Raw genomic sequence first — 25,122 nt, 5'->3', positions numbered from 1 at the left:
AAATGAAAGTAAAACCGGTTTTGTGTGGCAGGGAAACTTTAACGAATCCCCCTTTGTGGGAATAATAAGGTTGTTGAATTGAATTGAACTGCTTATTGGGCCATTTGAATATACAGTAACTGAGCCATCGTTAATGTTATTTGTAATACCTTTGCTTCACCCAAATTCAACCTGACTTGAGGTCTAATTAACCAGATTTATTGAAAACACCTGTGAGAGTGTATTTGTCCACATTTACATTTTTTTGTAAATAGTTCCCTTTCAATATCCGTAATGCCTGTTCTGACATCAGGTGTAGGCCTACTGTGTATTATGAGTAAAACATTTTTTTACTGCAAAATGTTAAATATCTTTGCTTACATGAAGTAAGTAAAATGGGAGGAGACCAGAACCAACCGTCTAAATAGGTGATAATGTGTGGGTTACATTGAAAGCATTTGTCCTATAGTGAACACCAGCTTTTATAGTCCCAACATTTGGTCTTGTGTTATTATTTTCTTTTAGATGTAATTTGTAGCCATCCTTATGATATCTTATATTCAACTTCCCCATTGTTTTGCAGGTCCTATATATTTGTGTTATAGGCCATGGTTAAAGTAAATACTTTTTTTTTTTTAAAGAAAAGAAAAATTGTAGAATTGACAGTTGTTCTGAACTTGCAGACACCAAATTATGTGTCCAAAAAAAACTTCGGTTTTAATATGTCATACTGACACACTACACCCTTATTACCAGTAGAGGTCAGCCCAATACTTACAGACCTGAGACCTAGTTTCACTTGTACACCTTGCCACATCTCAACTTTATCAAGCACCAGTCCCTTTTCAAACATTAGCCTACAAATATCACTATTCAGACATGGATAAAAACAGTTACACATTTCTTAACAATCTGGGCAAGAATACAAATTCTACAAGGTATAGCCCAGGATGAAGCAAATGTGTGAAGGGTTGAGACTAATATTGTGTTAAAGGTTTATTCTGCCCCTAATATGTAGGCTAATGTTAACAAACTATTATAAGATTATTTTACCTTTAGATTAGGTAGGCCTATTTGCCTGTCCTCCTCCACCTGTCCGTGGGAGGGTGCCCGGCCTGTCTCGGGTTCCTGCCGCTGATCCCTCTCAGCTGACGTCAGGAGAAATGGCGGACCAGGATGGCAGCGACGCATCTCCTCCCGAGTCCCAAGGTGAGTTCCTACAGACCGAAAAGTTCACTTTAACGAACTTTTTAAAAGCTCGAATGCTATTTAAAGTAGCAAGGCTATTTAGTAGTGTCCGGCTCAGGGGCTTCAGTTGGTTGTGTCGGTGTTTGAAGCTGCCGCTGAATTCCAGAGGCATGTCACGGGAGTGGGATTAACTACTAGGCTATCAAACCGACTGACCCAACCGGTTGCTTAACGTTTATTAAACACGACCTGTTTTCTAAACTACACAAATGTTTTCAGTTTTAGCTTTGTTGGCCTTGTTGAAAGACAGTTTGAGCTCCTCCCGCGGTGGCAGACACCTGTTGCTGACATTTAGTCCACTCGTCGAAATACCTCTTCAGTTGACGTGACAGGTGAATTAATGGGAATGGGAAGAGGGTTAGGGATGGCAGCAGCTACAGCTAATGTGTCTTTAGGCTACAACTTTTGTTCTCCGGCTTTTACGGGTTTGTAAAATAATTTCTGACACTGTCCACAGTATGGACTGGCTTGGCTACCTCAAACCTTTCTACAACACCAGTTAACCGGACAGCTGTGAATGTATGGCGTCGTCGTCATTTATTAGCCTTTAGGCTATCATATACTATGGCTTATATTAACGTTAGGACCGGAAATGACCACTCTGCACTAGGGTACAGTAACGTTACGTTTTACTGTTCGGTTCTGTCTGAAAGTATGTAGGCCCAATTTGAATCTCAATTTGTCTTGAGTAGCTGTAGGCTAGGGAAAATGTAGGCATAGTGAAAATGTCACATACATGGTGGTGTGTTTAGCAGTGTTTTAGCGGCTGTCACTCAGTAATTTGCTGTTCAGGGCGAAGCATCAAAGCAATGGCCACTTTTTGCCAGTGATGCCGTCAAAATCAAAGTAAAATAATATTTAATTACTTTTGTTTTGTGATTTTAAATACTGAACATTTCTTCTGCAGTATTTACAAGTAGCCTGTATTTGCATGTTTCACCTCGGACCACACCCAAACTTGTCATGACAGCAGGTGTTTTCCGTTAGCTGTTAATGGCCTAAATACCTGCTGTGACATCACTGAATGGGATTTTTGATTTATGTAGGCCTAATGCTCAGTGTGTTATTGGTGTCCAGTTGGCAATGTCAAGCCGTCTATTTTTTTTTTATTGCTTTAGTAAATAACCTCACAAACCTGACACTATCATGCGCATCATCAGGTGCTCTGTAATCTTTCCTGGGGTTTGAGCATGCAGAATCTTACACATTGCAGCATTGACTGGGATTTTTTTTTTCAGTTTAACTTGTCATCACACTTTTTAAAATATTGTTTTCAAATGGAAGGGGTTGAGGAAATCTGACATTTGATAGTTCAACCCGTGAATTTATGAATTCTTCTTTAAAATGATAAATGAACAGAGATTGAGAGAGAGATTGAGAGAGTGGCTATGTTACTGGGAAGTTTTTATTTTTCAGATAGGTGTGTGGATGCCCAGTTTATGAAGTGAGAACAGCCATTTCTTATACATGAGGCACATCTAAGTTCTTTTAAATTGCTTCTCCACTTGTCTCCTTTCGTTTTTCTTAGTCCATCCCAACGAGAACTCACAAGAGAGATGCAAGGAAATCATGGGAGGAGAGAGGTAACGAGGAAATGTGTTCCCTGGGGATAAAACGGCCTTTCCTCTGAGGCGTTGCATAATAGTCAGTATATAGGATCTATGGCCACATGAATTCGTCAGGTGTATCGGCAAAGTTAACACAGCTTCTGGGAAGGCTGCTCTCGTGTATCGTCGCCTGTAGCTCCATCGGTGATCCTTCCTCAATGCTCGCTCCTCGGTGCACAAATAAAAGCTTTGAGACGGCCTTCACAAAGGAGAGACAGAACAACTTTCGGTTTTCTAATCTGTCATCCAATAGTTGTCCAAAAATATGCATGCACAAAATGCCTTGTGTATCTTTTCTCCCTCAGGTCAAACCAGTTTAATTATCTTTTTTTGTCAGTTGACAAATTGATAATACGATAATACTGTATACCACAGGGTCTTAAAAATACCTACGTATCAGTTTCAATACGTCGATAAAAAGATGCAATGCACTTACATAGGAGACAAGGATGAAATATTAAATATAATTTATGTAATGCCTAAAAATGCTTTAGAGAAACCTGGTCTGGAAGAAGAACACAACTTCTACAGTTTGGCAGCATTTGGGGTTCTGACCTAATGAGAAGGGAGAGGTGTTTCAGTATTCAGTGTTTGGTAATCAGTTTCTGGACGGTGTAGACACAAGCCAACAGATTGGTGACGCCGTCTGAGCCTCACGTCATAATTTTAAATCAGTCACGGTAATGCCATATATTGTGGTAAAATAGGGTTGAGGTTTGATGGTATGAAAATTTGGACAATTTGCTCAATTTGCTCAATTCTACTACTGGTTGCTACTATGAGAAAGTAGAGCTTGGGTCATGTGACCAGGTGTAAATGTGACTACGCATCTACCTCTATACTCTTCTCTTCTAGCAGGGTCTTTTCCTTTTATTTATATATATATATAGTTTATCATTTCATTAAATAACCCCTTGTGACCCCAGTCATCTGGCTTATGTTCTCTGTCTGGTCGTGTTGTGTCCTTATTGGATGTCCACATTGTAGGGTTCTCTGGAGGTAGCACCAGGGACCTGTAGAGGTGTTCAGTTGGGAATTAAAGTTGATTGACTTCATCAGTATTAGCTTGTAGTTTTTTGTTGTTTTATTACTTATTTTATACTGTGTCAAACTTAATCTCAGTAAGGGTCCCATCAAAGTAAACTGTAAACACACATAATAATTAGCCTTTAGCTTTATCTTGCTGTAAGACAATCTGATTAGTGATATATGCTCGTGACAAAAGCTTTACCTTAATGTTTTTGCTTGCAAATCATTTTGTTGTGTAGTGAGTAACAAGGAAAGTCTATAGTATTACATTTTTTAAAATTATTTACAAACTGCTATATTTACAACAAAATCCACACTTTACTGTATGTGCATTCACATTGTCATCCCTTTCACTTGAAGGAAGCATGTCAGCAAAACCTGCTTTTATTTTTAAAATGAAATCTGACAGAAAGCGTACTTGCATTGCTAAATGTATCTGTTTATACAGTTCCTTGGTCTGTCTCTCACATATTCAATAGGTGAGAGAAGGGTGTGTATCCTAGCCTCTGTGGTTTAAGTCTGAGGGTAGGATTACAGCATTACTCTGTCCTGCAGGGACAAAGATCAGATTGCTCTTTCATGAATGTGTGTTTGTACAGCATGCGATCCCTAAAGACATGAGGCAGCAAGTCCTGTCCGGAATGCTTTTACATGATGGGAATTTAAAGGAATTGTGAATCGAATGCCTTCTTTTTGCTAAAATAGTATATAAAATAGTATTGCCCTCACATATAGTTGACCTATATGTGAGGGCAACTGCGAGATTACGTGCACCTGTAAAGGGAATTCAGACAAAATGCTTATCGGTGTTTGTGTCTTTAATCATGTTGTTGTCTTGCTGTTTAAGGCCACAGCATCTTGGAAAAAGATTTCAAGCTGTCATGCTGGTTGTTTAATCTCTCTGTGTATTTGCATTGGATGATGTGAGATAAGCGGACGCAAGCACACGCCACTATAATTCTGCTTAGGCTGATGTTTGCACTGTTATTTGACAGGCCTCCAACAAGGTGGCCTGCAATAACTTTATTGCCCTATCATTTCTCCCTCCCTTCCATGGCACCTACATACTGTTTGTCTCTGATACGTTCAAATGATCAGCGCATCCTCTCTCTATACCATCTTTATTTCCAGTTATTTCCATATCCAGTGTATTTGCATTGTCAGCGTAGGAAGTTAAAGAGAAGCACAACTTAGTGTCTGTTATTACTGCTCAGATATAACTATTGATCTGCATATTGTTATTTCTGTTTCCTAGCTGATGGCTCTTTAAGTGGAGGAAGGGGCGGGGACATGTGCTCTATGAACACACCCCTTCCAGAGGCGTGTGTGTGTGTGCGCGCGCGTGTGTGTGTGTGAGTGTGTGAGAGACACATTACAGTGTTCCTGTCCTCTGCGCCCGTTCCTTCCGCTCTGCAACTGCATGGTCCATGTGCTGCTGTTGGCAGGGAAACTCTTCACCGGTACCGGCTCACCTTCCACTGCTGGATGTGCACTGAATATTTTAACAGCCATGTTGCCCTCTGTTACCCGTGTGTCTGTGGGCCAAGTGTGTGTGTGTCTACTGTACTGCCTGTGTGATGTGATTCTTCTGACAAGTTTTTGCATTTACAGAATAGGCCCAGCAAGAGAGAGGTGAGGAGGGAAAAGGGGGGCTGCAGTAACCGTAGTGACAGCAGCAGCAGCATCTCTTGAAGAGTGAGGGAGTCAAGAGAAGTGCACATTTTTTTCATCTTTCGACTGAGCCTGTCCTGTGGATTAAGTCTTCTTTTCTAAGCCAAAATACAAGACCTCATTCTTAGACTCTCTCTCTCTCTCTCTCTCTCTGTCTCTCTCTCTCTCCCTGTCTGTCTGGCACCGCCATCGTAGGCAGTATTTACTGTAGATGGCACAGTGGGCAGCTATGTTTGCCTCTCTTTTACGCTATCCCACATCTCTCTGAACTCTGAATTCTTTAACCTTTTTTTAACCGGCTCATTTCACTCTCCTCTTTTACATTTCATTATTTATTTATTTCCATCTCTCCTGCTCTTCCTGTTGCGTCCTGCTTCAGCCAGAGGAATTAGCTTTTAGCCTTTGCTTTTAGCTATCTACGTCTTCACTGAGAATAAGGCTTTTAGGGGTGACCCCTTCCACCACCATCCTCTGGCGTCCTCTACTGACCTGTCCCCACCCCGCCTCCCCCCACCCACCTGCTACTGCAGGGTGGGATGGGCAGGGTCTGGGGGAGTTAGCCAGGGGCTCGAAGGATAGCAACAGGGCAGGCGATGCCAGAAGTACAAGGAGGTGGGTGCTCGTGGGGCAAGTGGAAGCTGAGGAAGGGAGGCAGCCGTTCAGCCATCCCAGCACTTTTCACCATCACTGAGGAAGAGGAGGGGCGCAGAGATGCTCGCAGGAGGAAGAAAAGAGGTATGGAGTGAAAGGACAGAGGGAAACTGACAGGGGTGTTAACTGAAGAGCACAATGAACTTGCAAGATCTGGTACTTTGTGCTGTTTGAGTTTCCTTTATGCTATTTAATATCTGTGGTAAAGAAATCTGTAATTGTGGAGCATTAAGACAAGTGTGTGTGTGTGGGTGTGGGTGTGGGTGTGGGTGTGGGTGTGGGTGTGGGTGTGGGTGTGGTCGGTCTTGCAGAAAAACATCCTCTTAACCCATCAAGCTCAGCCATCTGGAGACAGGTTGCTGACAGGTCTGAGAAAGCACAGTGTGTGTGAGTGTGTTGAAACCAGCTGACAAGGCAAGATTGGGTCAACACAAGGGCAATAGTTGAGAGTGAAGGTGTAGTCCACTTCACACGTGTGTGTGTGTGTGTGTGTGGTTATAAAGCATCAGTAAGCAGAGCCTTCAGTCAACAGGATGTGTCTGCAGTCACAGCAGGTATAAATGTACTAATGTAAATGTAACTAATTGTGACTTACTTATTGTTTATTTACTAATTTTTCTTTATTCATTAATTTTATTCCTTTTCATTCAGTGTTGACGAGAGCTGCATTGTATTTCCAGAGAAAGCTGGTTTCTGTAACCCGTTTGTCTGATTAAGGAAGATGGTCTGACGAATTAGTAGTGAACTTTAGTGGACAAGCATGGCCGATGTTTTATGGTTATTGCAGTATTACAGACTGATTCTGCATTTGTGGTTTGGGCACATGTGGGTCAACAAACAAGAGTATAGACCGTAAATTGAGCTTCTCAGCTTCTGCATCTTCAGCATGCTGCTGTCCCTAAAACAGAACGTAATATACTGTAAGTAGTAATGTTAAGTCAGCAGAGCTGGGAGAGGTTTGCAGTGAAACTGTTGTGATGTATTGGAGAATTTAGTTTAGCACCATGTATGTATATGTTTTTTATGTCCATGGATCCATTACACCTTTTATTTTTAAAAAGGTAAACTTATATAACAGATCGATTGAGGAAGGGTTTGTTTTTTGACCCAGGAAGACAGGAGGATAAACAGATATTAGTGTCATTTAAAGATGACGTTTTTATGAATTTAACCTTATTCACCAGGCTTCAGTCATAGTCTTAACCCAGCTCCATGCTAACCTGACTCTCCATGTAACTAAAGTAGTTGCGTATGCAACAGCTGTATGGTTTAAATAGAAAAAGACACAAAAAGTCGGATTTCAAAATTAATTAAATTCCTTTTACTGTAAGACATGAGTCTCATACTAAGAGTTTTGCCGTTTCCTCATGGTTCAAGCATGTACAGCTCATTAAAAGTAGAGATGAACAGAATGAAGGTGGGATGGGGGGGAGGAGATGGATTTTGAGCAAGGATGATCTCAAATGTTGTGATACTATCTTTATTTCAAACGCACCAATTGTATCATGCATGGAATAGGCTAAATAGTTCATTCAACCTTAGCCAACCTTTTAATTTGTCAGGAATGACTCCTCTACCTAAAAAAGAAAAATATGGACTTTTATTTGCTTTTAGAGGTGTAAAAGCAGGGGTTGGTTTTCATTGTATGATCAATTATCCTAATAGTAATCTTTTGGATGAGTTGAGCTGGAGAGGAAGTGGAATTTAGTTTGACATTAGTTAGTACTATTTAGTGATTGTTAATCTCTGACATGGTCATAAATATATAATTAATTTGTATCCCAACTCTAAAGTAATCCATCAACAACCAGTTTCTAATAACATTCCAACAAACTGTTGGCAAAGGGATGGCAAAATTTCAATATTTGACAACAGCTCTTTCTATTATGTACGGTCCTTTTTGTCAAACGTGTTGTCAAAAACCATAATGAATGACTCTAGAAAGACCTGCTGTCATCTGAGCTGAAACCTGTACCTTCCATCTGCAACAGATGAAGTAACACCCTTCTTGCAGGCACCTGTTATCCAGGCCTGACAGCCTGTCCTGGGGCTAAAAAGGAGGACTCCCACCCTCTGCCCCTTTTTGCCTCTCTGTCGGCTGGAGCTTAGCGTTTAGCTTAGCATTAGCAGCGGGCTAATCCTCTCAGGCTGCAGGAGAAGCAGGAGCCACACAGCATCCTCGCCTGTTACCCAATGGTCTGGACAGCACAGCATTAATCACCAACTCTGACCATTTAATCTGACTGCCATTGAATGCAGATAGATTGGGGGTGGGGAGCATCTAGAGACACACACGCACAGCACTAGTGAAGGGAGGGGCAGATTAAACAGTCACTCTCTCCCTATGTCTCACTCTCTGTCTCTTTTACACACTCATAAACACGCACACACATGGACAAAAGGATGGGGTTTGGAGAGTTGCCACAACCGGTCTCACAGTCAGTCGGCTCTCAACAACATTGATGCCAACCGAAGCTGATCCCTCTTTCTTTCTCCCGTCATGCTTTCCCCTTTACTCTGAAAAAAAGTTGAATTTTGGGTGATCCCTTTTTCCAGGTTGCTTAGAATTTCAGATTTTTTTTTTTTGCTTTTTCCTACTTCCTTCGTCGCCCTCACTGCAAATGAATTTTGGATATGAGCTTAGGCATCCTGTGTAGGATGTTTCCCGGAAGCAGAAACGTTGATTCTGGCCCTCCGATCTGACCAGTCGGAGTGGGACACTAGCCAGGGGTTCAACAGGTCCTCTCCTGGCATCGACACCCCTGGAATCATGCCCCAGACTCCAGGTAACGACTTGTGATTTGATCCCAGAACACCTGCGTGTGTACTGGTTTAACAAGGTGCAGGGCTGGGAATGGACACAGGTGCACTGCAGCCTTTCAGTAACACAACAGTTTTGTTTAGGCGCTGTACTTCATCTCATTTGATTTAAAATGGAACATGACTGACGTAAGACATTTAGTGTTAACTTATATAACAGGCATGTTGGAGCTATTTTTATTTTTTTTAATCCAGTGTGTTGAAATAAAGCTAAAACATTTCAAACATAGTACTATACTGTAAAATCCGCCTATGGCGGGGAGGATTGATGGGTTTCTTTCCTTAAAAATACTTTGCCGTGCCTCAATACTATTGCACCTTGTATTTTGTGAAGCTTTCTCTTCCTCCTGTTTGATAAAGTATGAAGGAAACAAAAGGTGGCTGTGGTCTTTGTAGGTTAACTGGAAGCTAGCACTATGCTCCAAATAAAAATGTATTTGCTTTAGAAATGGTGCTAAATGGCTGTCTGGTACAGACAAGCAAATACAAATGCTTTCTTCTATTTGAGATGTGTTTGTTTAATGACCTCAACAGCAGATGGACATAGGCTGTGAGATGCAGCAGGAGGCAACACCACCACATTATACTCCTAAAGCATTATGCGTGATTGTGCATTGGGAGACAAACTATTGTGTGAACGTTTTTGGTAAGTTTGTTTGACAGCCTTTGACTGCCCTGATTTGCACACAACCTCATCTGCAACTCGGAGCCACAGGATGTCCTTTTGACCTCAGCTAACCTCTTCTTATATGCAGGATGAACCCAATTTGTGGCTTTTTTATTTATTTGGTAGGCTCTGTCTGGGGAACTGGGCTTTGCAAGGCCACATCCATAGATATTTGTTTGTATGTTTAGTCAAAGTCAGACTGCTGCTGAGTGAGACCTTGTTTGTCTTAATCTTCTTCTTGTTTGTTGTGGCTTACTCAGTACAGTATGTGTAGAGCAAAGCTGGAGTCGCTTTAGGGTTTTTATTAGTTAGATGTCACATTGCAAATCTTTAAATGTGGATGTTGACTTTTAGTTGTAGCCGGACAAATGTACGCAACAGAATTTTAGGTTTACTGCACAAATGCTTTTGGGTTGTCAGGTCATCTCCATCAGTCACTAGACATTACCTTCCACAAATGGAAAGAGCTCTTAATTTATACCAAAGTGTCTTTTTTATGAGAAGTATATAGTAATTTGACCTCTTGGTGGAAGTATCTTATAATGCCTCCTTAAAAGCCATTCACAGTTTTCTAGTGTAGTATTTGGCTGCAGCACAATGAGCTAATGTTTGCTTAGGTAAAATTACTTTAGGGGAAGGAATACATTGACTATTGTAACCTGGCCCAGCCTTTCCTGTCATTTCAATAGCCATTATAGAACTAGTTCAAGGCAGGTGCACCAATAAAAGGGAAGACCTGTTAATTGTGTACACGCCTCTGTGGATCACTGTGAATTACAATACCCCGCAGCTATGACTTCAACTCTTTGTCCAGCATGTCTTTTGTGAATTACCGTAAGAAATATGTCAAGTTAGGGTGGAGACAGCATTTAGATTTATAACATGATCTGCAACATTCCACATCATCACAGTCATAAAGTGTAGAATTGTTGTTTTTGTTTTTTATCTGTTCCTAAAATTGAATTGTATTCATTAACTGGTATTTAGTTTAGATATTATGTGTATGGCACATAAAGCATACAGTGGTAATAGATGTATAATGTATGCACGTGACTCAGTGCAGTGGTTCTTTGTGCCTTATTACACTGTAACGTCACGGTTGCCACATTATCTTTATTGCATAAAAGCGGATGCAGTTGAAGTTTAACTGGAGCAAGATAAAGTGCACTTTGCATCTAAAAGTAACATCAAGGCATGCGAATCCACTTGTACTTGTAATGAATATGAAACTTGTACTTCGCGCCTCTCTTGCATCGGCATCATTCGTTACTTCTTTCAGTTAAACAATGTTTCTTTTTTATCCTTGACTGATACAGCTTTTAACCCTGAATCACAAAGGCGTCTGCTTTGTTGGCGTTTTGGAACATTTGGGGCAGGCTCATCTGTTGGTGCATAAGGCCCGATGTTAAGCTCTGTGTCCAGGAGGCTGACCGGAAAGTGCTGAGTCACTCTGAGCCCGATATTGCCATTAATCAATAGCCTTGCTCTAAGCTGAGAAGAAATACTGCGACACACTGGGAACATTTAAGAACAGCAAGAGCATGATATATATTGTGTCATCGCATTTAGTTTCTTGTCAAGCTACACTGCAGAAGCCATTCTGTAAATGTTGCCAAAACTAGAGCTTAAGAGTGCATCAAAGGCAGCACATGCAGACTGTCAGAATGAAGGCGGTTTCATTTATGTATAGTTGACCATCCCCTTCTTAATCAATCTTTGCACACTGTTTTTCCTACTTTTGCTTGTTTTCATACATACATCACACACACGGCTATTCTATGTTTAGACCTTACATCACTATGTGTCACACCTAGTCTATATATTTACGTTTCACTTTCTGGATTGCGCCAATGTCACTCCACCTTATGTCACTCTTTTTGGCCAGATGTCCGTTCCCTTCCGCTTTCTTTGTGTGGGCATTTTAAACTCCGGTTGATTTATGAGGTCTATCTTTGACTGACCCTCAGATCTCTGCAGGGCAAAATGAAATAGCTAGCTAGACTAAATGTCCAGTCTGAGTTTTCTGTTGAACGATTAAACAACCTTTGTTACACATGTTCCTGAGGCTGTTTTGCAGCGGCACCTTGCCTCTGTCCAGGGCTTAGCGCCGCCCCAAGACCATTGAACATGGTTTAAAGAAATGCCAATATATCATACCAGAATAACCCAGTATTAAGTTACTCCTGGCACATCGCAGGTCTAATTGACAAAACTAGTATCATAACCTCTTTCGACCTATGGCAACACATTTTGGCTATTTTTATGTATACTCATATTAAGTGTAATGGGTAACAATCAAAACAAAAGGTTGCTACAGTGTAAATGATCAAACTTTCTGTATTCTTCTTCTTTAATATAACTTTAGCAGCGGAGGACACCCGTAACAAGATCTGATTTACCTTAGCTAGTTGGCACACTGTATTCAAGGCTCTTTGTTAGTCTTGTGCCCAACAGTAACAGAAGTAGTCATTGGCAATGCAAATGTTAGGTCTCAGGCCCCTCCAACAATGCTCATTAAATTACACCAGTTGCTAGCAAGAAAGAGATATGAGTATGCAAGTGTGAATGGTATATTCATATTATAAATGATGCATTAACATTAACTGGAGATAAATAAGGTATTTGTAAGTTTATGAAGCATTTAAGACTTAAGTGTGTGACATGTTTGTGTGTTAATAAGAAGCACATGCAGTACCTGTCCTTTGAGTTCCCCCATGGAGGATAGAGACTGTGCTGATGCTGCGGAGTAGCTGCTTACTCAGTTGTAAAACTTGTAATACAGCTGTGGATGGTTATGCATATTTTCTTGCATGAGAAGTCACATAAAACTATGTCTGTGATGGATATTCCTACAATTATCTTGCCTATCGCTCGGTCTCTCTTTCTGTCAACTCTTACTGTCTCTCTCTTGCCAAGTTTTTGTTAATGCATTGTCTTTCTTTTCAGCATCTTACTCTCAGTATAAATCGGAGGATGGCAGGGCGTCTTCAGCCACCCGTCCTAGCTCCTCGGGCTCCGGACAGACCTACACTCCCACCTTGACCCCAACCCCCACCCCGACTCAAACCCCCAGCAACAGCTCTGGTAACAATGCTGCCTACAAAACAGGTGAGTCACACTGGCATACAGGGACATCATTCTCTCGTACACTGAGACATAACCCATTGGTTCTGTCCTTCAACCCAGTTGTACAGTAGTTCACTGTGCTGTTTAGCCTGTTTAACACTTGTTTGTGTTCTAGACTCGTTGCTTTTCAACAAGATCGACGAGAGACAGAGGTTAGCCCGTGAGCGTCGGGTGGAGCGTGAGAAACAGAATGGTGTGTTTTTCTTTAACTGTTTGTGTGCGTGCGTGCATGCGTGCACAGACTGCACATTACTGTGAAGGAGACTTTAAATGCAACCCTTACTTTCTTTTTGTATTTTCCCGCAACATATCATGACTAAACTTGGTTGGTAGCTGTGGCCCGTTTCTCTGGTCGTTACATAAAGTCTAGGCAGAATCGAGGCACCCATCGTTGCCATGGCACCAATGTTACATAATGGGTCGGGCAATGGGATAGGGTTTAGAGAGGCTTGTGTTATTCTATGTGTGTTTTTTGTGTGACAGCTAAAACAAGTAGGTTTTAGGGAGTCAGTAGCTGCATCTATATGTCTGAAGTGTGTAGTATTGTACAGTGGTCATGCTTCTGGCCCCCGCTGACGGACAGAGGGATTTACTTTGTGTTGAGTCAGTCACATGATCTACAGCTGACCCATGACACTGCTGTTATAAGCCTGTGTGTGTGCTTGCGAGTACACATTTTGTACACATTTAGGATTTATTTTTAGTTTTTTTGTTGTTGTTGTTAAGGATTGAATGTGCATCAATACATTATTAACTGTGTGTATATGTGTGTGTGCACCATGCCAAAGCTGTCAAAGAGGCCCAGTGGCAAGCACGTGAGGAGCGAGCCAGGCAGCACTATGAGAAGCAGCTGGAGGAGAGGAGGAAAAAGCTGGAGGAGCAGAAGATAAAGGAGGACAAGAGACAGGCTGCCGCAGAGGAGAAACGGCGGCAGAAACTTGAGGAAGACAAGGTTACAACACATGGCTTTGTACACACTTTTACACACCTTAACTACAAGAGTGCATCAGGATTCTCATCCTCATGAACAGGCTAATAAACAAGTGTTCATATCAGTAAACCATTTACACGCTCTATGCCCCTTACCTCATTAGTGAGTTGGAGTTTGAACTTACTGCCATCTGCAATCTCCAAACCCTAAGTTATTTCTATTTATCTTATTTACCCATACACAATATCATAGACTGTTGTAGGGAAACAGGGTGTGTGTGCATGGTGTGTTGCAATGTCACTCATATGTATATTTATAGCATGTTTTTGAAGTTACTGAAGCTATATAATACAAATATTGTCAAAGGCTAAAAGTTGTGGCTGGAGCTGAGGTAAGCGGAAAACATGGAAACCACAATGTAGGGCTGCACAATAAATCAGAATTTTAACAAAATCACAATATGGAGTACTGCAATACATCCAAATTGTCGGGGGGGGGGGCGCAGTATTGCAGGTGAGGCCCCATTTTTGTCGAATGCAAAATATGTGTCAAACCATTCTGAAGGAAGTACTGTGGTGCTGCAGAGACATCGCAGCCTACAAATTGTATGCCACAGACTAAAGAAAAAAAACTTGGGTTTTCTACAGATTTTAATTTTTTTGATTTTAATATTTTTCAATGAAAAATGATCATTCCCTCCAGTGTCGTGAATTATATCACAATCGCAGTATCAATCAAAAATAATTGCAATTAGATAATGTCCTCATATCGTGCAGCCCTACCACCATGGCTAAACTAGATAAGCTGAGACCCTTAGTCAGTCAAGCCCCAAAACGTACAATACTGTTGCACTGCTGCTGTAATTGTTGAGTTGTTGTGGAGTTTTGTTTAGTCTGAGTTTATGGATTCATATATGCATTTAGTTTTTCTTCAATAGTGACAGAGATACAGACCGGGAATGCAGACATCCCCATCCGAATATTTTTTTCACTGTGCATTCTGGGGATATTTTAGAAATGTAAACCAATGGACAGCCTAGACATTCTCTATTTATCTATTTTTTTATTTTTTTATTTCCTGGTTTAGCCTCACCACAAATTCTTAGGACAAGTTTGAAATAAACCAAGTAGTTTTGCTTGCATTTTAAGAATGTTGTGTAATCACAATTTAGATTTTATCTGCCGGGTACTTTTACAACTGGTGTGCGTAAAACACACCTCATGGCTGTGGAGCAACTATAACACACAGCGAGTGTCCATTCAAAGCAAAAAATGTTCCAATCTTGCAGCAGAATTTGCCTGTTGGGGCGGTGTTGTTTTTTTAATGCTCATTATGTGTTGTTTTTGTGACTGAAGGTTCGTCATCAGATGGTGATGCGTCGGACGTTGGAGAGAAGCCAGAAAACCAGACAGAAACCCGTCCGGTGGTCTTGGGGAGGGGCACTTCACACAAACACTCCCAGCACGACAACCGGTACTTTTCAGACGTCACACACCTACACACTGTAACTGCAGAAACTCACAACACTGAGTATCAGTGCTTTCAGCTTTATTGAATACTTTTGATATCTCATCTCCCTGATGTACGACAGTGTGTCTCCTGTGTAAATATGTCTGCCTCTGCGTGCCAGTATTGTTTTGCCATGTTTATATGTTAATTGCAGATCCGCTGCCCTCTGTTGTCACTGCTGACTCACACCCTGCTCTGCCCCTCCCTCTCTTTCTCCCTTATTCTCAAACACAACTCCCTCTCTCTTGCTTCTCCATCTCCTCTCTGCTCTTTGTTTCTTTGTTATTACCCTCTCACCTCCTGGTCCAGGTTTTGTCGAGTCAGCTTTCCTCTGTCCACTCGACCTTGCTGGACTGGAGCACATGCAGAGTGCTTTCAGTCTCTACCGCAGATACGGAGTGACCTCCCAATGTGAATATGATAGAACTGTGTCACTTAGCGTGCCAGTGTTAGACCGCTGGCATTAGTGTAAATGTAGGCCAATGTCAATGGCATGATTAGTGTTTGTTGTTTTATTTGCGTGTAGAGAACCAGTTTAACTTGAACTTATATCCCAAGACACAGGAGCATTCATGCAAACCATTTTAGCTCCATTTTTAGACTACATAAGACCTATTAAGCACTAACTCATTCACTAATATATTTTTCCCTTTAGCAACACGTTGGTAGTTTTTTTTTTTTATCTAACCCCTTAACCAGAATAGACTAGAGTTACCCTTCAGAGAGAGATTTTTGGCTCCAGCTCTCTTTCTTCCTTTAAGTCCACCTGTTGAATACATAATTACTTTTCTTTTATGATGTTTCTTCTTTGTTTCTAGATGCTGAGAGGCGCTCAGTGTCCACAATGAATTTATCCAAACACACAGACCCTGTGTTTACCAAGCGCCTCTCCTACTCCTCTGCCACACTTGTACACTCACCAGACCGAGGTAATAAAAATGAACTTATAAAACAATACTTATAAATACAATATCCACCATATTTGGCTGTATCTTATGTCATTTGTGTTTGTTGTGACTCTTGTGATAGTCAAAGTGCTCATTGTTTCTTTACTTTTATTTACGAAATACGATTTGGGGATACAGTGACATTGAGATGGAAAGAAAAAACTAAATGATACATTTGGTTTAGTTAAAAAGACCGGTACCACTGTCATATCTGTAAGGTTAATATGAAGCTACAGCCAGCAGACAGATAACTAGACAGAAATAGGGGAAAGAGCTAGACTGGCTCTGTGCGATCGAAAAAAGGCAGCCACGAATTAACATGTTAAATCTTGTTTGTTTAATCCCTACAAAAACATATGTCAGTGACAATGTGGCCTTATGAGAGTCTCGTCCTGAGGTCGGCAGTCAGCAGTCAATGACTCTTGTGTGTTTGTGTGTGTCTTGTTTGTGAGCTGTGGGCATCGTTCTTGCTGTTGTTTCGTCGTGTCTCCCTCCTTCCCGTATTTCCTCTCTTTGTTTTAGAGTGAAACAGTAGATCGCAAGGAAGGATTGTGAAATGGTGCACTGTCCCTTCTTTGGTGTTTGGAGTGTACTTTACTGTATGTTGTCATCTGGACCCATGTTTTGCCCTTTTATTTGGCTCTTTAAATAAAAACAAATTTGATCACAAAAAAAAGGAAGTCATTGCGACCAGACGAGAAATAGCACCTGACCCCCCTAAATCAACTTGAGCTTTTGGTACGTTTTAGAGGTGCCAGTAGGTTTATTTTATGTGTGTGGACAGAACGGGGCTAGCTGTTTTCCACTTTTGGAAGTCTTTATGCTAGGCTAGGCTAAGCTAACACCCTGCTGGCTGTATCTCCATATTCAATGGGCAGATATGGGAGTGGTGGTGCTCTCCTCATCTAACTGTCTCAGAATGTCGAACTATTCTTTAAGTATACATTTTTCAAGTGCTAATTTAATGTATGTATTATTTGATGTTCGTATGTTGCTGACAGGCTTACAGATGAGAACATCCTCCTCCCCTGTCATTAGCAAAGTTCAGTCAAAACTCCGCCTACACCAGGGACAGACCACCCAGCACAGAAACACAGGTGTTTTCTGGGAACTTTTTGCAGCTTGGTCCTGCATATTATGTCGCAAAGCAAAAAGATCATGGGCTGGAAACTGTTGAGGAATTGTAACTGTGACTACCCTCTGTACTGTCTTAGTTAAATTAAGGAAACAATGATAGGGATATGTTTAGCTGTACAAGGCTTTTCGTACATACAGTATGTTTTTTTATCTGTAAATGCCTCATTCTAGCTTTTAACCTGGATGACATTAATTTGACAACTTGATTAAGTCCTACCTTACAGAATTATAGGATCTGCAATATCTACATTACAATATATATGTGGACGTGTTTGCAGTTCTTTGTTTCATCAGAGGGATCAAGAATTTTTTTTTCCCCTCTACCGTGACCCCTTTCTCTAATCCTCTAATCTTTTTGTTTTTGTGGGAACACTGGATGCTGTTTTTATCCCAGCTTAAAAACACCCGCATTTCAACCATTAGAGGTGCAAATAGTCATAGACACGGCATGTGATCATGGGCCAAGTGTCATGGAAACGCTAAAAGAGACACTGTAAGGAATGCCACATATTTACAGAGTGGAACACTAACTCTGAAACCACTGCATTGCATACAAAGTGGTGTAGATTAGAGACCTGGGTTCCTTGGCACAGTTTCCAGCCCAGTTGTATTTTCGCCCCTCACCCTGAAACTTGCAACCTTGCAAGCTTCATTATTAGAGCGAACAGTGCTGCATGTTTTGCCCAAGAAATTGTCCTTTGTCTCTTTTTTTTTTTTTTTAAGTGACAAATCCGCCTATACAGAAGATTTTACATCTTGCATTGTCCAATTCTGCTTTATAAGCTACACATTTTGTACAGTATCCCAACTTTCCCACTCAGGTACCAAGACTTCATAGCCAAATAGTTTAACCTAAGCTTTTAGCATTTCTTGAACTATTTACCATATACATTTTTATTTTTATTGAAGCTTAATTAACGATAATTTGCTTTCAATGCAAAAGCCATATGCACTTTGTTCTGCTCTGTTTATTTGAAAGCCCCCTCCCTGTGTTTGCTCTTGGTTTGTGCTTCACTCCAGGCTGTTTGCTTCCTCTCATAAATAACAGACTGGTGCATGCGGGTCTAACAACCGCCTGTGCATGGTAACGACTTCATTTAAGCTCTGGCCTCCACTGTTGTGCAGTGCGAGGGAAGGAATGAATAACAAATACAGTAATTGCGCATGATTTATCGTCTTTGGCTGATTGCTTAGGCTAATCAGTGGACGGTTTATAGTTTAAGTTGTTATCAAGCCTCAAATGTTACATGTGTTTGGGTGTGTACCTAGGCTTGCGCCGTCTTCCGTTGACGCCATGGGAGAGCAATGTGGTGAACCGCCTGCAGCAGCCAACACACTCCTACCTGGCTCGTAGCCGCAGTGCCATGAGTCTGTCTGGAGAGCAAACAGGTAATATACACACACCCCACATGAATGACCCCTCCTGGTTTTTAGGGTCAATTGTGAGTGAAATGGAAAATGTTTACGAATGCTCTTAAAACTCACAGCTCCTCCTATTTGCTGTATGCTGTGTATATTTCAACCTCTTGACCATTACAGTTTCAGATGTTAATCAGATTTGGCCTGACTTAAAGCATTACACCGTCTAAAACTTCCTTACCCAGCCTGTATCAGGCACTCAGAGTTCACACACACACGCGCACACACACACGTAAGCTGTTCACGTACTCTCCTGTAATCGTTCCATGTCTCCTACTGTTGTTACTACAGCAGCAATGGCTTTAGATATTTTGTGTGTGTTAGGCTGAAAATTGACTTCAATAATGTAAATGATTAGAAGAAGATATTGTGTAGGCCCATATAGGCTGTAAGTGGCAATTTTTTGATAGCCCGAAATTTTGTTTGTTGAAGTGCACTTCTTTTCTTGGCAACGTCTTGTTGTGTATTTCTGCCTGTTTTTATTGTTTTGAATTGCTGTGTTTTCCTTCGTGTTTTTTGAATGATCTTACTCTCACATAAACCAGAACTCACATTGGCCCGGATGCAACACAATGTATCTTCTTTTGCTTTCCTCTTCTCCACACACTTCTATACATTCAACATTGTCTACAGTGTGTTTAGATGCACTTCTTGCAGTTTTTATGTTTTTCTGCATGCTCATTTCCTCAATGTGGTGTCGGGTGTAGTGCATCCATAATAAGTAGTTTATTCTGAATGAATGAGTTGCTTCCAACACTGGGACCTTTAAGAGTAGGGATTGGTTTTATGGAACATTTTCCATACTGCTTTGTGGGGGGGTCTAAAAGTTGTCAGTTTTTCTTTTTCTCAATCTGTAACCTGGCCAATCAGCCCTACTAAATCCTTCCGAAAAGCATAACGTAAATATCTTTGACATATGGTCCCAAGTGATGGTTGCAGTTTAATAGTAATTTTGCTTCCAATCGGTAGCACTAATGCCTTTTTTCTCTTCTGTTTTTTCATCATCAAACATCTTCTATTAATTTCCTTCAATCCTCCGCTGGCCTTCCGAAAACTCACGGCTTCATTTTGCACCCTTGTCATTTCTTCCTCTCCTTCTCAATCTCTCGCTCCGTACTCCTGTTTATCAAACCCTTGCTCATCAAACCCTCACACTGCCCTGATCCATACCGTCCTGTAAACACTCCAAACTCCCACCTTGTACATTACCATAGCCATTCCTGTTTGTCCTCGCTCAGTGTCCTGTCACCCCATGGGCGCCATGTCCTTCAAAGCCCTGCAGGCTCAGCCACTTCCTCACTGCCGCAGCCAAGAGAGGAACCTCAGCAGGGGGGCGGTCTTGTCCACCACGACTGCTCGCAGGAGGACCACTGGCAACACACAGGTGGGTCATGTCAGCAACCTGCACCTGTGTTTGACAAAATAGCTAGAGGATGAGGGTTCTCAATGCATGAGACAGTTGCTATATTGTCAGAAATGTAACCTGTGACAAATATGAGGTCTGTGTTTATGTGATGGAAAAAACATGCTCACTTTATATGCTCACAGTGATTCACTGTTTTTGCTTCTCTTCTTCTTCTTCTTCATCTTTTTACTACTGACAATGCTCCAGATCAGTCGGACATAATATATCTGTGTGTCTCTGCTTCTCACAGACACACACACACAAACACGCACACGCTGTACGCCGTACGCCCTGTCCATCTGTCTGCTGCTGTATCACAGCTTATACCATTAAGGTCTTAGAAGGAGGACATCTTTTGCACTTTATATTCCACACAGGGACCCGGAGACACAGGCATAAACAATTCATGTACACATACACATTCCTAATCCACACCCATTCCCAGTTGTACCCGGTGATACCACTTATGTGCCATAATGTCTGGATACTGTATATTGTAGGTTAGTGTTATTGCGAGTGAGGGTTTGGTGCCTCCTCTGCAAAATGCCTTGTGAGTTGGTCAGAGTGAGAAGGTTGATTTTTAATTTTGACAGTGAGGGTTCTGTTTTTAGTTGGTGCCAGAGGTTATGCACGGTCAAAGGACGGGTGCCTGAGTCTAATCCTGTTACTGATCATCTTCTGCTGCTGTCATTAGGACAACCTGGGTTGGTACACCCATCTGTACCACCCAATTACTTTGTGTTGCTAAGGATATTTTCATGAAGAGCTTATCAGGTAAGAAAGAAAATTCTTGCCCATTTTGCATAATGATCTTTTCCCCTTCCATTTCCTGGACCAATAGCAGAAGGACCGTGACCATGTCAGGAAGTCGTGGAGCAACCTCTCACTCCCATTGGCTCCCATTCTGAGCTTGCCCCCCAAAAAGCCCTCCTTTTCTCCAAGCAAGAAGCCCAGCAAAGTGACCTTTCCCTCTCCTGGCAGGTAGGAGAACACACCCATGATGACTGACAAAATGAGGTTCACACTAAGAAAATGGGTGACCATTTGGAGTTATTGTAGGGAGCAGGGCGGGTGAAGATAAGATTAAAGTAAATAAGATTTCTTGAAAAAAAAGTTCTAATTGCTAAACCCCAGTAGAATCACATTCGCTCTTATTTTAACCAGTACTTTATAGACAGCTGTTGCTGTTCTTCCTGCACACAGGCCTCCCCAAAAGACAGGAGGGCGCCCTCCAACCCCCAAGCAGCTGAAGTCTCCTGGGACAGAGGACCCTGGAAATCTTCGTCCATACAGGATAACGCCTGAGAGCCCCCAGCCCACCAGAGCCCAAGAAGGGGAGCAGGAAGAGCCGGTCCTTAGTCCTCTTCAGCCTCGGCCTCAGCCCCTGGGTCAGAACAAGACCAGTAATGAGCAGACACCAGCTGCAGCCAGCGGTCAGTTACCACTCCCAAACCCTTTTCACACCCACACTATCATACAGCCTGGATTGCTGTTTATAAGATACACTGGCCAAACGTTCAACTTTCTTTCATGTTCTTCTAGAGAGTGTAAGCAGTCCTCCAGCCCACAAGTCCTCATCAGGCACCACAGATCCAGAGGAGGCGAGTCGGATCCTGACTGAGAATCGTCGGCTGGCCCGCGAGCAGAGGGAGCGAGAAGAAGAGGAGCGCAAGCAACAGGAGGAGCAGCGCAGGTAAGCTGGCCGCGCTGTGTGCGAACATGTGTGTGGGATCCAGAGTGGTGTGCAAGGAGATGGATAATACTGAAGGTGTGTGTATCTGCATCCTGATTGCAGATACACACACCTTCAGTATTATATGATTAGTTTGTGTGTCTGCACAGGTTAGCAAAGGAGGAGATGGCTCGCCGTAAGGCCGAGGAGCGGGCAAAGAGAGAAGAGCAGGCTCAGCGTCAGGCGGAGGAGATGAGAAGGAAGGAGGAAGAGGAGAGAAAGGTGGAGGGAGAGAGGCTTCAGAAAGAGAGAGAGGAGGCAGAGCGACTGCTGAAACAGGTCAGAGAAAGTGTACAAGCAAACTTAAGACTCAACTTGACAGACTCAACCAAGATGTCTCTAGATCTCAAATTAAAGTGTGTGTGTGTGTGTGTGTGTGTGTGTGTGTGTGTGTGTGTGTGTGTGTGTGTGTGTGTGTGTGTGTGTGTGTGTGTGTGTGTGTGTGTGTGTGTGTGTGTGTGTGTGTGTGTGTGTGTGTGTGTGTGTGTGTGTGTGTGTGTGTGTGTGTGTGTGTGTGTGTGTGTGTGTGTGTGTGTGTGTGTGTGTGTGTGTGTGTGTGTGTGTGTCATTTGTAGAAGGAAGAAGAAGAGTCTCGACAGAGAGAGGAGGCGGAGCGCCTGAGGCAGGAGAGAGAGAAACACTTCCAGAAAGAGGAGGCTGAACGCCTGGAGAGAAAAAAGGTGACTCAGGTTCACACACTAGTATTTCGTATTAGTCCTCCTGTGGAGTGCCTGTAAAGCTCTTTTTTTCCCACCAGCGTCTGGAGGAGATCATGAAGAGAACAAGACGTTCAGACCCAACAGAGAAGGTAATGATTTGAATAAATGTGGTGTCTGACTAATCATAAATAATCTTTGTATTGTTCCTAAGTGTTCATTCTCTTTGTATTCCGCCCCATCTGTAGAAAGCTGTTCCCCACAGGAATGGAAACACTGCAGGTAACTGAATTGACCTTTTTCTATTATATTTCATAAAATGGAACAATCCTGTTCCTGTCATACCTTTTTAAAATATATCCACTGCAGTTGTTGCCTCGATGCTGTATCTCACTGCCGTGATGGTTTTCTCTCATCAGGGACCCCCGCCGCCCCGAGTCCCTCTGAAGTGACTGTGTCACCAACACCCAATAGCAACGGTCGCCAACCTGAGCCCAACCCAAACCCCATCACCACCGCACTGAGCCATCCTGACCAGAGGTAGCGTTGTAGACAAAATGCACAGCAAACATAATATCATATAACATATAGTATTTTTGTAGATTGTCACATTCAGCGTGCCATTTCCCGGGGGGTGCGCGGGATTTCCTTCTTTCTGGTTTACATATCCCTGCCTCTGCTGAATTATTTCTCACTAATTTTCCTCAAAGTGATCACTACTACTTCACCAATACACCATTATATACCCAAAATAGAAGTACTTTAAACTAAATAAAGGACAGGCGCCCAGAACGCTCAGTTGGTAGAGCGGGCGTCCATATTTAGAGGTTTACTTCCAACGTGATCAAAAAACATCCCCCTCTGTTTTTTTTCCCACAAATCACATGTTCACATTGATGGCTATAATAAGAGTAACATTTTCCTTTCCGTCCTCTGTTTTTCCAGGGAAAACGGGGAATTTGAAGAGGTGATTGTACTGCCTTCACATTCCAGGTTGTCTCCTCCTGAGGGAGAGGAGCAGCAGCCGGAGGGGGAGGAGAGAGTTCCTGTCTTAGCCTTCAGGGAGAACGGCCTCTTAAAGCCTCTAGGCGGAATTGAGGACATATCAGCCCAGCAGGGACCAGGTCAGTAAGCACCCTCTCTCTGCTCTGCCCCTGGTTCTTTCATTTGTCCTCATCTACGACACCCCTTCTTCATTCTGTTAGGACAGTTACAGTACAGAGGAAGTCACTTACTGTGGTTAGCTTTTGGTGTGATTTTCCTACGTAATACATCTGATCTGATAAAGTTGATTCTATGTATGGTATGTCACATGAATCTGCTGGAGGAACTATCTTTAGCACATAAAGTACAAGTTCACATTAGCAAGCCAAGCACGTGTACCATTTTTCTCGACTAGTCGTTAGCACAAGGACAAACTAAGTGTGTTTTTTTCAACGCTTTTACTTAACCTTTTTAAAGATTTTACTTAACCTTAGCCTTCATAGCACCTGACGGTTTTTGTTGTTGCCTTTGGTTTTTAGATGTTGCCTGATGCCCTGTTAGACCGACATGATTCCACACCCAGAGAGACAGGAAGTGAGATGGCCAGTAAGAGGTGACACACCGCTGTTAGACTGAATCAAAGGAAGGACTCGCCGCATCACAGCCAGATCCTTCAAGAGGTTTTACTCTCTCAACCTCCCGCATCAGAAGAACACGCAGCCATGTCCAAAGTTGGCATCTTCCAAAGAGCTCCAAAAAGCATCTCCAGAGAGAAGTTACTTTTCCCTCAACAGACTACCTGGGGACCAGATTGTCTCTCTCACTGACCACGATTACACGCGATCATCCCAACCACCTGATTCTGAAGTAAATGTCCTGAAATCACAGGATTAAAGTGTGTGTATGTGTGTGTGTTTGTCTGTGTGTCTGTGATCAGTTTAAGTCTTCAGCCATGATACTTGAAGAGATTTTTGTTGCTGTAGTCACTGTAATCAGATTGACAAAATCAGCAATGTGACATTAGAACTGGAACTCGCACAACCGGCTCTGAATTACAAGGTTTCATTAAAGTTTCAACGTTTCTATTGAAAGGTTACAGAAGAGACGGGATATAGGAATGATGTCCGTGCATGAAGTTGTATTAAGACTACAGGAAAGAGTCATGTAATGTATTTTGCTGTGTCTACAGGGTTTAAGACTAATTATTATTGGGGTGAGGCAGGGGCGTTGAGGATGGAGTTTAAGTTAAATATTGGCAAAATTAAAATACTGTTCTCGAATGAGATTTAGGGTATAAACTACAGATTTGGTTTTGTTTAGTTTTATTTAATTGCTGTACATATGTAATGTGATTCTTTGTTTTGTCCTCTATATACTATGTTTCTGTTTAAATGAGGAAAAAAAGATCTGTTTTGATAAGTTCAGCCCTTTCTTTACATTTGTTTACCTTTTACTTTTAGCCCATGAGTGCTGCATCCTACGCCCTCTAAACTCAGCCAGTGTTGGAGGGCTCAGCTGTAGCCCATCCACCTTGTGTTGGAGGTTGACTTTGTTTTGGCCAAGCAAACTACAAAATAATTTATTTCTGAAATAATCTGATCCGT

The 25,122-nt window shown here is 42.1% G+C and overlaps 1 protein-coding gene across 11 annotated transcripts; it reads left to right on the top strand.

Moving 5' to 3' along the window:
• The first annotated feature begins 1,112 nt into the window (after positions 1-1,112).
• On the top strand, positions 1,113-24,133 carry si:ch73-217b7.1 (ensconsin). 11 transcript variants are annotated; one of them, XM_034900819.1, is made up of 20 exons: positions 1,113-1,188; positions 12,619-12,780; positions 12,914-12,991; positions 13,587-13,750; positions 15,085-15,202; positions 15,548-15,649; positions 16,057-16,167; positions 17,187-17,282; positions 18,592-18,711; positions 19,956-20,125; positions 20,988-21,127; positions 21,350-21,579; positions 21,689-21,839; positions 21,989-22,157; positions 22,454-22,558; positions 22,636-22,686; positions 22,783-22,816; positions 22,954-23,074; positions 23,480-23,658; positions 24,058-24,133. In XM_034900819.1, exons 1-20 carry the CDS (start codon positions 1,143-1,145, stop codon positions 24,066-24,068), a joined length of 2,358 nt encoding a protein of 785 aa, XP_034756710.1. In that variant the 5' UTR covers positions 1,113-1,142; the 3' UTR covers positions 24,069-24,133. The 11 variants fall into 11 exon arrangements, 9 of the variants coding, with proteins under 9 accessions (XP_034756710.1, XP_034756709.1, XP_034756708.1 ...); XM_034900818.1 differs by lacking the exon at positions 1,113-1,188 and adding an exon at positions 5,930-6,269 and having other exon boundaries at positions 19,980-20,125; XM_034900817.1 differs by lacking the exon at positions 1,113-1,188 and adding an exon at positions 5,931-6,269.
• The last annotated feature ends 989 nt before the right edge of the window (positions 24,134-25,122 follow it).

The sequence above is a fragment of the Etheostoma cragini genome, chromosome 18, assembly GCF_013103735.1.
Source record: "Etheostoma cragini isolate CJK2018 chromosome 18, CSU_Ecrag_1.0, whole genome shotgun sequence".
Taxonomy (NCBI): domain Eukaryota; kingdom Metazoa; phylum Chordata; class Actinopteri; order Perciformes; family Percidae; genus Etheostoma; species Etheostoma cragini.
This window is presented reverse-complemented; position numbering and strand designations above follow the sequence as displayed.